The sequence below is a fragment of the Monodelphis domestica genome, chromosome 6, assembly GCF_027887165.1.
Source record: "Monodelphis domestica isolate mMonDom1 chromosome 6, mMonDom1.pri, whole genome shotgun sequence".
NCBI classification, from domain to species: Eukaryota; Metazoa; Chordata; class Mammalia; order Didelphimorphia; family Didelphidae; genus Monodelphis; species Monodelphis domestica.
Window position 1 is genome coordinate 31,581,554 of NC_077232.1, and position 13,868 is coordinate 31,595,421.

Genomic DNA, 13,868 nt, shown 5'->3' on the forward strand with positions numbered 1-13,868 from the left:
GAGCACTGGCTCCGTGAGACTGCATTCCTGCTGTCCAACGGCCAAGCATCCCTGCTCACAGGGGCCTTCGGCCAAAAGCTCACGGGCTGGCTACCACCTAATATGACTTTTTTCAGCAACCACAGCTTATGAAGCCAACTACGAAGCAGGAAGGTGCTTCTAATTTTAATAGGTGATGAGAAGGATTTGTGCTGATGAAATTGAAATGGTGAAGTATCCTTCTTTACAAGAAAAGTCACTGATGCTGTTGAGGGGGCCATAGAACAAAGATGTGGAATACTCTATACTCTGCTGGAGACGGTCAATTTGTTGGCTGATTTGGCCAAACCACTTTTCTTCTTTCTCTTAAAATTTTTGTTATATAGTAAAGCTCCATAATTAGGAGGGAAAGAGAGAGACAAAGAAATGGCTCACATTAAGGCCTTCATCCAAAAAGAAAAAGAAAAATTTGGAAACAAGAGCATAAGAAGGAAACAAGATCGTGGTCTAAAGAGGTCCAAGCAATGCAGTCAATCTAAGCAATGGCCAAGAGTGTGTAAGACCAATAAAAAATGACTGCCCTGAGACCAGGCTATGGGGGTGTCCCGGGATCCATGTGCCTCCTTCCTCCCGGGCTTGCTGAACCCCAACTTTGGTCCTAGCCAGAAAGAGATGCCAAGGATACACTGCTCAACCAGGAATCTAGATTGGCCTCAAAGCAACGTTTTCCCATTTCTAGTATTTTCAGTCACTTTAATTTTCTGGATGAGTCCAGAGACCTCAGTCCTCACCTCCTGTTCATCTTATCTGTAGGGGTTACTTTTGGAAGGGAAAGTGGACTAGCAGAAGACGCTGGGCTTGGGATCCTGCCTCTGATCCCTTCCCGGCTGTGAGGCCTTAGGCAAGTCTCTTCCCCTCCCAAGTCTTCCCCTCCAAACCACCTACAGTGAGGTAGGCATTTATGGACCTTAATGTTCCTGAGGCAAGAATCTGGCCCAGTGGATAGATAAGAAGGCTGGCCCTGGAATCAGGAAACACCGAGTTCAAATTAAGTTTCAAACACTGACTCCAAGTCCTTTGTGACTCTGGGCAAGTCATTTTACCACTGCCTGCCTCAGTTCCCTCAACTGTAATATGGGAATAAAGATAATAGCAACTTCCTCCCAGGGGTTATTGTGAGGATCCAAATAAGATAATCATTGGAAAGGGCTTTGCAAACTTCAGGTATATAAATGGTAGCTGTTATTGTTGCTGCTACTGTTACTGCCACTACTACTTCCTCCTCCTCCTCCTCTTCTTCCTCCCTTCTTCAGAATGAACCTGCCTGTGCTCTGGGAGATGACTTTCAGGAACTGCCAGGACCACAAAGGAGTCACCTGCAGATTGACCGCTGACTGGCCTTTCTCAGGTTTGCTGGCAGTCCCTGGGCTCACACTTATGGCCTGCAGGCACTGCCCTAGTTAGGCCTTCTCGAATGCCAGGGTACACCTTCACCCAATCCGGTCAGGGCAAACTTGGAGCCACAACCTCAGAGGATCCACATGCTGGAGGGACCCCACAAGACCACATCCAGCCACCACCCCCCCAGCCCCCTGGAGCTCTCACAGCAGGGCACTGGGCCCTCCCCTCTGACAGCCCTGAGACACTCCTGAAATCAATCCAGAACCGGCCTCTTTGCCACTTCCACCCCCTGGTTCTGGTCTCGCCTTCACTGCTCCTTGCATGGCAGGCCTCTCACCATCCAGATCTAGCTTGTCTGCATATTCCCTAGACAGACAGATTGACAAATAAAGAGAGGAGGCCCTGTTTAAGGATCCCTTCTGGATAAAGCCATGCCAGCTTTTAGTAATGGCTGCTTCCTACCCCTCTGGCTCACCATTCTCTCCCTTAATAATCCGTTCCAGGTATTTCCAATGACATTGGCTGAGCTCACCAGTCTCTCGTTTTCCCACTCTACTCTCCTGGTTTTTTTGTTTTGTTTTGTTTTGTTTTGTTGGTTTGTTGTTGTTGTTGTTTTAAAACAGAGCCATCTGCCCTCTTCCCATCCTGCAGGGGCTCTCTAGTTCTGATCCAGCAATCACACCTTCTGGCACTTCCTTGAAGATGGCACCAGTCCAAGTGAGATGATCTGAACTCATGGACAGTAGCCAGAGGCTGCCTTACTATCTCTTCCCTTGTCTTGGGCTTCTAATCCCAGCTCATTTCTTCTTTTTTTTTTCTCTATCCTTAATTCAAAATCTACTTAGTAGAGAAAACACAGACGCCAAGGAGTTAAGTGAGTTTTCTCAGTGTCCCCCGTTTTCTTTTCCCTTAGCCCTGCCAGGATGATGTATCAGAAGAGGCTGATCTAAACATCAGCTCTCATGGTATATCTAGTCTTTGGGGACAACAACATTGCCTTAAAGACTCTCTTACACATGGTGTTTCTGTCTGTATGTCAGAATCACTCAGGATTGCTGGAGAGATACCACAATCTTATCCAATGATCTTCTGATAATGAACAAAAGCCAGGGAGATACCTTTGCCTAAGTAGTTCATCACTATCAGTGCAGGGTCCAAGCTGAAGGAGGGATCCCTGTAGACTGTGAGGGCTTCCAAATGTTCCCAGGTGCAAATAACATTGTGCTGATTATACAGAGCCTCAAAGCACAGAAGAGGCTCCTGGTTGAAATTCAGGACTGGTACGAGTTTGGCTTATAAAAATAGCCAAAGTCAATGAACCAACAGTTCTCAAGGGATAAAACCCACACTATCAACCACCATATAAAAAATGCTCCATTATCACAAATAACTCATAAGAAAAATGCAAATTAAAACGACTCTGATACTCAATTTCATACCCATCGGATTGGCAAAGATGGCAAGAAAGAGAAACATTAATTGTTGTTGGGGGAATGTAGGAAGACTGGCATATTGATGCATGATGTTAATTGCACTTTGATAGGGTTCTGCCATTCTGGAGAGCAATTTGGAACTATAACCAAAAAGTCCTTAAAAAGTAACTGCACCTATCCTTTGACCTGGTGATACTATTACTAGGTTTATATCCTAAAGGGATAAAATGCAAAAGGAATGGACCCATGTAAGTACAAAAATATTTTATAGCCGCATTTTTTTTGTAGTAAAAAACTAAAAAATATGGGGGTGCTCATCAAATGGGGAATGGCTGAACAATCATGGTATATAAATGTAATGGAATATTATTGAGACAGAGGGAAATTATAAATGGAATGGAATCAAAGAAACTTGGGAAGACTGTTATGAACTAAAGCAGAGTGAGGGAGTGAGGTGAGCAGAACCAAGAGAATAACTTATACAGTGACAACACAGGGAAAAAAACCAATACTGATAGAGTTAAGATTTCTGATCAATCTAATGAACAAGCACAATTCAGGAGCAATGATAAAGAATCGTGTTAGCCATCTTGAGACAGAGAGGGGAGGAATGCAATACATATTTTCAGATATGGAAAATTGTGGATTTGTTTTGTTTAACTGTTTATTTGTTACAAAGGAGGGTTGGTATGCTTTTTTATGTTTCAAAGAGAATGAAAAGTGAGGTAAGTATGTACAGAAAAAGAAAAAAGGATCATTGGAGCATGTTTTTAAAACAGAAGAAAACAAAAGGAAGACTGAAATGTAACAAGCAATATAATTTTAAAATATGTTGAATTTATTATTATATTTTTTAAAAGAGCAAACTTTGTTATTCAGATTTGCAGTTTCATGTAGAAGCCTTGTTTTTTTGTTCTTTGTATTGGGAAATGCTTGTATTAATTAATTTGTCAAATATAATAGTTTGGCCTAACCATCTACACAGGAAAAACTGAATGGATGAAAAGAGCTTATTGTGCAGACTCTAAAATGCAGTTAGACAGGCAACCTATAGAACTTGCCCATCAGCATATTGACATAGGATAGATACTGCAAATGGATGTACAAAGTCCAGAATAAAAGAGGAAGAGGGGAGCTGACTATATTATCTATAAGAAATGGCAGAGCTCCTTTAATGATCCTTTACTTCTCTCTTAAATCCAGGCCTATCTTTTTACTACCAGGATTCTGCCAGTGTTGTATGGCTGCAACAGAACAGTCACAGAATAGTATAGTCTCTGAAGAATTAAAATTCAGAGTTACTGAGAACACTACGTAGAGATAGTTTTCTATCATGGAGAGGGTAACCAAACCAGAATCCAAGATCCCTTTTCAAAATAATGGTGGTAGTGGCCATTTTTTTTTCAATTCATAATTGAAGGAAATGTTAAATTTCAGTTGGAAGTTAGTGATATTTTTTTCCCATCCAAATTCACAGACCCTCTGAAAGCTGTCCATGGATCTCTGTATAAAATTCCCTAATCTAAGCTATTTTAAGCACAGTTTCTTTCATAGGGAAGAAAGGGAAGGGATAAGTCAATGGATTCCAATAAACAGCAGAGATTACATCTTTAATTTGCTTTGAATCTTCAGTGACCTACCAGAGAAAAGTCAAAGGTTGCCTACCTGTCTCTAGGGACATCAAGGGCTGTATTATAATCTGGAGGTTCCCCAGGTAACATATTGAACAACAGCTGATTTGTGCCTCGATCCCACCTATTAAAAAAAGAAAAGGAATAGGAGATCCTGAATGTTAATGTCTAGGAAGGAAAGTCAAGAGCTTCCATAAAGCCCTGCCTCTAAGCCTGGAAAGGGACTTTCAACCATGGGTAGAGTCTATTCTTGGAATCCCACCCTCCCAGGAGGCATTTTTTGGGCTCCTTCAAAGCACTTATGGGCATGAAGAAGACCTCATTTAAGATGCTCAAGGTTTTACTTGTGATTCCCATCTCCTGCTCTCTCATGAACCACACAAAGAGGTTCACACAGAGTTAGGCTAGCCTAACTGGAGCAGACCAACACTGAAGGTAATGAAAAGGCCAAGAAAGCATTTGCTCCCATCCTTTTGCACCCATCCCTGATGCTCAGAACAGAGTAGACATGCCACAAATAACTTCAAAGAAAAGAAAGAAGTCATGGAAGCCATTCTCCCAAATGCACAGAAGAAAATAGGACAAAATTCGGAAAGAAAAAGAGTCTAGCAAGACAGCTTGGGAACATACAGAAGTAGCATGCTTTTTAAGAAGCAAGTTGTAATAATAAAGATTTTCCATTTCTCATTTAAAAAAAAAAAGAAAGAATGAGAAAGATGTTTGGTTTAATTTGTCACTCTAAGGGCTGAGGACCTTGAACTACCATAGCCAAAATAGTACATGTTCCATCTGTCACTCCCTTCTCCTCTTGGCTACTTCCAAAAACCTGCTGCTTCCAACCACAAGGGTCAGGGGCAAGCGCCAGCTCTTTCTCTACTCATGAGTCAACAACGCTGCACTCCCACATACCTCCAACACCGTTGGATGGGGAAATGCAGAGTCTAAACCCCAGATGTGCAATACAATGATTGGGGGAACATCCAGATAACCCCCGGTCCTCGGGCCCTCACAAGAGAGGCTACCAGAGCCCAAAGAGTGGAAAGGATCCCGGGCCGATGGGAAGAAGACTGAGGCTTGTGTCCCAGTTCTGCTTCTCCTACAGCCTAGGCCGGGTACCTGGCAAGCTGGGCTAATGCCTGTGCCGTCTCCTTAATGCGAAGTGTATTCTGGTTGAGCACGTCTATAGATGGCACAAAGAGGCAGGCCCGGTTGATGTCATCTGTGTAGAAGTCGCTGTCTGAAATGGCTGTGAGCAGCTCATTGTACTCCCGGGAAATGGTGTTGCTGACTGGCACCCCAAAGTCGTCCACATACTTTTTCAGCGAATAGATGTACACCTTGATTTTGTTCTTTGGGTTGAAACCGCAGCGGTAGACGTCAAAGCAGGTGTGCATTCGGCAGCTGAGGTCTCCCCGCTCTGGGAGGGGGCTGTCAGCCGGCAACCGGACCACCGGCACATCATGCACACTGCGCTTCTCCACTGCCCAGTCACTGGAAGACTCGATGGAATGGGGCCAAAACTGGAATACACCAGTGGCAATGAGGCCCAGTAAGACGACCGAGAAGAGGGTAATATAGTAGAGGCGGTGCTTGGTCTTCATTCTTGGGATAAGGGCAGGACCCCGTATGTTGTACTTGACCGGCGCACACATACTGACGCAGACAGTCTCCTCTTCACACACCTGGAAGCCAGAAACAAGAACACAAATAAGCAAGTGTATGGGGAGACACAAGAGACTGAACAGGGCTGCTCAGATCCTCCCAAGCCCACAATCAAGAACAGAATTTAGATTCAGCTCATAAAAAAGACTGAAAAAAACATGATTTTTTAAAATGAAGACTGTTAAATCTGGGGGTTTTGATACACAGACAAATAGAAAATTAATAGAACAGAGTCTCTGCTCTATCCCAGAGCCTAGAGAAAAGAGCCCTAGACATGTAGAAAACTGCTTCTGAACCTGGTTCTTCTGCTTCTTAGCTGGGTGGCCTACGAGCTCTACAGGATCATAGAATTTCAAGTAGAAAGGAAGCTTAGTATTTTTTAATCCAATCCCTAAGAAAACTGACTCTGAGAGATGTAGAATGGCTCTCCCTTCATCCTCCAAAGAGTAAATGGTGAGGGGCAGTTATGTGGATCAATGGATAGAGCACCAAGCCTGGAGTTGGGACAACCTGGCTTCAAATCTGACTTATACACTTCCTAACTAAACAAGTCACTTAACCTCATTTGCCAAAAAAAAAAAAAAGTAAATGGAGGAGCCAGGATTGAAAGTTTGGTCCTTGATTTCCTGGTCTGATGCCCTTTCTATCATTCTACATGCCTTAGTTTCTTTAGCTGTCAGATGGGAATGGCAGCACCCTTCTTCACAGAATGGCTCTAAAGAACAAATGACAGAATGTATGATAAGTGAAATATTATTATCTTCCTTCACTTTTCAGAAACTGGAACCACCTTGGACAAAGAGATAAGTAACTACTGCCTCTCTCCCTCATCTGTAAAATCAGGGGACCTGCACTACATGACCATCCATTCCAGCAAGAAATCTTTGGGCATAGATGTTGAGAACACCAGGTTGCATTTTCCTCAGAAGGGCAAGGTCTCTGTATAGCATATCTTGCACCTTTTGAACCTCTCTTTTGCCTCAGTGTCCTCGCCTATAAAAAGAAGGTGTTGGATAAGCCAAGTTCTTAAAATTTGTCCCAATTCTAAAACCTACAATTCTAAAAACCCAACCTAAGAATATCCTACAGAGTGATGGTCATCCAACTGAGTTCATTATGTATCATAGAGACATCAAAAATCACTTCTTGAAGAATATGAGAAGAAAAAAATATGGCATAGTCACTCAGTAAGTGACTGAGTCTCAGTAAGAGACCTCTCAGCACTGAGGATATAAGGAAAGGAAAAAATGTTGTCCCTGACTTCAAGGACTAGATCCTAAGAGGGACAAAATGTAAATAACAATATAGAGAAGTTTGTCAAATGATCACTACCTAAAGGAAAATGCAAATGACAAGCTTAGAGAGACCACACTAAAAAAGGATAAATCAAAAAAATACTGTCAACTGTGAGGACATGTACAACTAGGAAAAGTGAGGGCCATTCAATATGAAACATGAAAGAGGTTATACTAAATCCAGCTCTACCAAGGACTCCACAAATGAGCAAGATATGGGATGCTGCAATGATTCTCTGCCTTTCTCCTCAATTGCAATAGAAAGGATACTTTGAAAGAGTCAAAGGCAATTTCTTTCATAGTCCTAGTTCTTCCCTTCCTGCCTTAACCCCCATCACACACACACACACACACACTCTGAACATGGGATCACCATTCTAAATCTATCCCAGGCTATCCAGACTCACTCTGAATCAATGCTTAATTTTTTTCGAATTGCCCCCAAAGATTAAATTAATGATAGTCCTAACTCAGAATACCAGAAACCTACCCCTTAACACACATATCCCATTCCTATATCTAAACTGACCCAGAGGCAGCAAGTACCTCAAAAAAAAAAATTTTCAATCTTCCCCAAATACATCTCCAAGATGTTACACCCCCTTTAACTCAGCTCCCCAATGGAGGGCAGCCCTGGAAGAAATATGCCAATCTACTCCTGAATGGTCACTACTGTTAATTCCATCCTAGGTAGCTTGGATCAAAATGAAAAGAATTTCACAAGACCCATCCACTTCATTGAGTCCTATAAAGTCATATCCCATTAAACAAATCAAACCTGCCCATCAAAACACTGAAATCATTTGACTAGTGGCCAGGCACTGAGTCACTGGAAAAATCTGCCTTTTCCCCTTGCACTCCTGCCTAGATAAAATGAAATTATCTCTTCTTGGAATTACTTATCCAAGGATCTACCTGAATATTTCCCAAGTGCTTTGGACCATGATATTTATGCTGAGTTCAATGTTTCAAATCATACCTTCTTTTTCCTCTAGCTCCCTATAAAAGAGGCAGCAGAGCCCTCAACCTGATTGTAAAGCAAACAAAAGCAAGAAAAGTCAGAGGGATAGTTCTCTGTTTGATATAAGAGCACTCTTATTAGAGATATATTCTTTTGAGTCACAATACTAGTTTTCAAATCAAAACCTCAATCTTCCTAAAGTTTGATTGGACTAGACAATCACACAAATAAAAGTCAAAACAATACTTCTAATCTAAAACCAGGCAGCAAATACTATTAGTGAGAAAATAAGAACTACTCTATGATGCGATTCTTCTTTTCAGCATTGACTTAGGTAGTAAATAAACTTCACTGTATACATTCCTTGGAATATTAAAGCAAGTTACAAATGAAAGATGTAAATATTTATAGCAAAACTTGGAATAGGGAAGGAAGCAGGGTAGGGTATAAGTCAAGGGAAGTGGGGAATGGCTAAAATGGAATCAATTCTAGAGTTTAACAGCCACAACATGAATGTTAATGCCTACTTACTCTGACTATTTTGGTTAACAATCTTTTTTTAAACTTTGATTAGCAATCATTTAGACAATTTATCTTAGGCTATCTGACATTCAATGAGCATTTTAAATGGAAGCAGGTTTATCCTCAGAAGAGATGGCATCTGGGTAAGAGTAACACTGAAGACAAAGTCAAGACAACCAAGTTCTAGTCGTAGCTCTCCCACTGACTAGCCACATCATCTTGGGCAAGTCAGTTCACCCCTCTAGGCCTCAGTTCCTGCCTAATAATATAACAAGGAAAGGTGTAGACCAGTGCTCATAATTACATAAGATTCCTTAAAGTTTGGAAAAACTTTTGCATAGAGAGCTGATCTCAAAAACAGGAAGAGCTGAGGCCAAGGAACACATCTGACATATTGGCTGTGTGCCCCAGAGCAGGTCACTGAACTCAATGCTCTGGGCAACTGTCAGACAATATAAATTGCAGAGAGGTGCCAACCCACATTAGCAGAGGAAGTTTCCTCATCCAGAAATTCCCTATATCAGTGAAATTGCAGGTTCAGTCCTTATCTCTGTCCTCATAACATAAAGGAGGTTAAGTTACCCATAGAAATACTTAGGCCCTTAAGTACAATGGTTAGCTCACCATCCTACCAGTGGGCAACCAGGACAGGACTCAAGCACCAACATTCTCACTACAAATCCAGTATGATCTAAATCTCAGCTCTAAGATACCATGTCTCAGTAACCTCTCCATGATGATAACCACCCAGTTAAATTGCTTTTAAAAATCAAACTCAGAATCTACATGACCTTCTCACTACAATAAAAGCAAAACCAAGGGTCAGTTGGACAACATAGTGGGTAAAGATGCAGGTCTGGAGTCAGGAGATCCTAGGTTCAAATCTGGCCTGATACTTCCTAGCTGTGTGACCCTGAGCAAGTCACTTAACCCTGATTGCCTAGTCCTTATCACTCTTCTGTCTTAGAACTCATATGAAGGCAGAAGAGAAGACTTGAATTTTTTTTTAAGTCTAAAATTCAATTTAAAATTCAGAACCACAGATTTCAGGAAGTGCTCAGTCATAATCTAATCCAATCATCTCTTTTTCCAAGTAAAGTAACTGAGACCCTGAGAAATTAAATTATTTTCCCAACGACTTTCTCCTAAGCTGTAGTCCATCACCAGCTGCCTTTTGGACCTCGCCAACTGGATGTCCCATAGACATCTCAAACTCAACATGACCAAAATAGAAATTCAATTGCTATCTCCTCCCATAAAACCTTCTGTCTTCCAAACTTCCCCAGAATGCTACCATCTTTCCAATGACCCAAGCTCCTACTTTGATGTTATCCTAGATTCCTTACTCACCCCACATATCCAATATTACCAAATCTTGTTCCTGCCTTCACAGCATCTCTCTCATATGTCCCCTCCTATCAAGATCAAGCCTTCACCTCTAGAGAGCCTTCTAATCAATCTCTTGTCTCTCCACCTTAATTGGTCCTCCACCCAAAGTCTTTTTTCCTAAAGTTTAGGTCTGCTACTCAAGAAACTCCAGGGGTTCCTGTTCCCTCCAGAATCAAATATAAGTTCTTGTTTGGCATATTACTATGTGCCAGGCAGGCGGAACAAGATGAAACAAGCACCAAAATGGAAGATGCATGAGCTATCCTGAATCCCCACAGGAGTGGCAGGAAGAGAAAAGTCAAAGAGGGAGTGTGGGTGTAGCTGAGAAGGAAATCTTACTAAATCTCTGTAATAGGATAAGAGTTTAGGGGAAGAGGGGGATGAAATTAAAGAAAACAATTTGGGGGAAAATATATGGTAAAGAGGAACAGAAAAAAACATTGAGAAAGGAAAGATGGCAAAATGGAAACATTTGAGAAAATTAGTGAATTCTGAATACTTGGATTTTAAAGTAATATCTTTAAAGAATTTTAAAGGTGGGTGTCTTTCCAAATATCCAGATTCTGTCCCCTCCCAAAACCACAGGCAGAAAAGGGACCTTTTTCTTTCCTTCCTCTCCCATTTTGCCCGCCATCTTCCTCCCTCTAGCTTTTGGGGTGCATTTGCCCTAATTCCACCAGTTAGCTGAGGTTTCGTAACAAAACTGACACCCTTCTTCCAGCCATTCTGCTGGTGGTGGGTCTGGGGGGTAAGGGGGACTATTCCTTGCCACTCTTCCTTCCTCCATTCTCCTTTACAATCTCTGACTCCCTTCCTCTCACCTCTCACTAGGGATACACTATCCCTGATCTTCCTCCCCCTCCCATTCTCCTAAGGGTTGGGGGCGTCAAACTGTCCCAGACCCCATCTCTCCATTGAGAGGCACAAAATCCCCCCTTTTCTTCTCATTGGGGGGAGCACACTGCCCTGACCTCCCCTACTCTCCCATTGGAGGGCATACTATCCCCCCCTATTCTCCCGGTGGGGGTCACACTGCCCCAGCACTCTGGGGGAAGAGGAGTGTAGTAAACTGCTCCTGACATTCCCTCCCCTATCAGGGTAACGCTATTCCCTTCAGGCTCCGGGGCAAGGAGCGGAAGAAGGGGGTCACACAGCCCCTGCTCCCCCCAGCCCCTGAGAACCCCTCCCCATCGGGGTTACACTGTCCCCCCATTCTCTGAGTGGGAGTTACACAGCCCCTACTCAAGGACGGCTTACCTCCGCCTCAGGCCACGCGCGGCGTCCCCGGGCTCCGTCACCGCCTCATGCCCCGCTCAGGGACGAAAGGCCGAGGATGGGGGGCTCCGGGCCGGGGTCGCCTTCAGTTCCGGGCCCGGCTAGGATGGGAGGCCGGCAACGGCAGAGTCTCACTCGGAGGCCGGCCCAGCCCCCTGACACTGACAGGCTGCGCGCGGCGCGCGACGCACTACACTTGCGGAAATGTAGCCGGAGGTGCTGGACCAGGAGTGCGCCCCCTGGCAGCCGGGAGGAACCAGCGCGGACTCTGCTGTTCCAAAAGCGAAGTCGGCCCTCTCCAGAAGGCATACATACCCTCTATGCAGGCAAACCCTGATCTGGAGGACCTGCGCGTGCGCAAGAACTGGGGTCTGTAGCCTGAGCATCTAAGACGGACGGTGATTTTTTCGCCTATTCTCCATAGACCCTGCGGAGTTAGGGTTGGGGTCAGGACTGAGGCATCATCACCGAAGGTGTTAGGAATGAACCGAGCTCTGGACTTGGGTTTAGGAGCTTTGGGCTCCTCCTTACTCTCTTTGTGACCATGGACAAGACATTATCCTCACTCTGAAACTCAGTTTCCTCATCTGTAAAATGGGATCGCGTTGTCACCATGGGACGGAATCCAAGATCTAGCCCAACCCCCTCATTTTTCAGACGCAAGAACTAAGACCCAGAGAGGCTAAGACTTGCCCACAGAGGCAATTAACAGCAGAGTGCTCCAAATCTGGGACCCTTCCCACTGTCCAAGGATGATAATATATATGGTACCTCAATCACAGACATTGTGAAGATCAAATGAGATCCTTTATTCAAAACCTTCCATTTAGGCACTGGTTGCACAACACAACCTCTCAGCTTCATTTTCCCCGTTTTTGTTTTTGTTTTAAGTTTATTTATTTAATTATTTTATTTAGAATATTTTTTCCATGGTTACATGATTCATTTTCCCCATTTGTAAAATGAGGACAATCCTGAAATAGTACGATGGGATAATGCCAAGCCAGAAGATCCTGGAGTTGGTAAATCCTGGATTCAAATGTGACTATGAGCAAATCTTATAACCTCTCTGTTAAAAAATGGAAATGCCTGGAACCTATTCATGGCCAGTGTGGAGTTCAAATGAGATAATGCTTGCACAGTGCTTTGCAAACTTTATCAGTTTTTGTTATTAAGAAATAATGTCAGCTGTGGGACCCTGAGCACGTCACTTAACCGTTATTGCCTAGTCTTTACTGCTCTTCTCCTTAAAAATCAATATTTAGTATCATTTCTCACACAGAAGGTAGGGAAAAGAAAGAAACAAGGAAGGAAGGAAGGAAGGAAGGAAGGAAGGAAGGAAGGAAGGAAGGAAGGAAGGAAGGAAGGAAGGAAGGAAGGAAGGAAGGAAGGAAGGAAGGAAGGAAGGAAGGAAGGAAGGGAAGGAAGGAAGAAGGAGGGAGGGAGGGAGGGAGGGAGGGAGGGGAGGGACGGAGGGAGGGAGGAAGGGAGGGAGGGAGGGAGGGAAGAGAAAAAGAGAGAGAAAGAAAGAAAGAAAGAAAGAAAGAAAGAAAGAAAGAAAGAAAGAAAGAAAGAAAGAAAGAAAGAAAAGAAAGAAAGAAAGAAAGAAAGAAAGAAAGAGAAAGAAAGGAAAGAAAGGAAAGAAAGAAAGAAAGAAAGAAAGAAAGAAAGAAAGAAAGAAAGAAAGAAAGAAAGAAAGAAGAAGGAAGGAAGGAAGGAAGGAAGGAAGGAAGAGGAAGGAAGGAAGGAAGGAAGGAAGGAAGGAAGGAAGGAAGGAAGGAAGGAAGGAAGGAAGGAAGGTAGGGAGGGAGGGAGGGAGGGAGGGAGGGGAGGGAGGGAAGAGAAAAGAGAGGAAAGAAAGAAAGAAAGAAAGAAAGAAAGAAAGAAAGAAAGAAAGAAAGAAAGAAAGAAAGAAAGAAAGAAAGAAAGAAAGAAAGAAAGAAAGAAAGAAAGAAAGAAAGAAAGAAAGAAAGAAAGTAAAGAAAGAAAGAAAGGAAGAAGGAAGGAAGGAAGGAAGGAAGGAAGGAAGGAAGGAAGGAAGGAAGGAAGGAAGGAGGAAGGAAGGAAGGAAGGAAGGAAGGAAGGAAGGAAGGAAGGAAGGAGAGAGAGAGAGAGAGAGAGAGAGAGAGAGAGAGAAAGAAAGAAAGAAAGAGAGAGAGAGAGAAAGGGAGAGAGAGAGGAGAGAGGAAGGGAGGAAGGGAGGAAGGGAGGAAGGGAGGAAGGAAGGAAGGAAGGAAGGAGAGGAAGGAAGGAAGGAAGGAAGGAAGGAAGGAAGGAAGGAAGGAAGGAAGGAAGGAAGGAAGGAAGGAAGGAAGGAAGG

At 43.4% G+C, this 13,868-nt stretch overlaps 1 protein-coding gene across 3 annotated transcripts in view; it reads right to left on the reverse strand.

The window, feature by feature from the left end:
• The window catches only part of EXT2 (exostosin glycosyltransferase 2), a 187,851-nt gene extending 176,075 nt beyond the window's left edge, over positions 1-11,776 (reverse strand). For 2 of the 3 annotated variants that reach the window (XM_007497354.3, XM_007497355.3), the window contains exons 1-3: positions 11,531-11,764; positions 5,561-6,126; positions 4,479-4,568 (exon numbers count right to left, since the gene is read on the reverse strand). In XM_007497354.3, the coding sequence (XP_007497416.1) occupies positions 4,479-4,568; positions 5,561-6,096 (626 nt within the window). In that variant the 5' untranslated portion in view covers positions 6,097-6,126; positions 11,531-11,764. Of the gene's footprint in view, positions 1-4,478; positions 4,569-5,560; positions 6,127-11,530 lie in introns of all 3 variants that reach the window. The other variant, XM_001362679.4, reaches the window with a different exon arrangement.
• Positions 11,777-13,868: the final 2,092 nt, after the last annotated feature.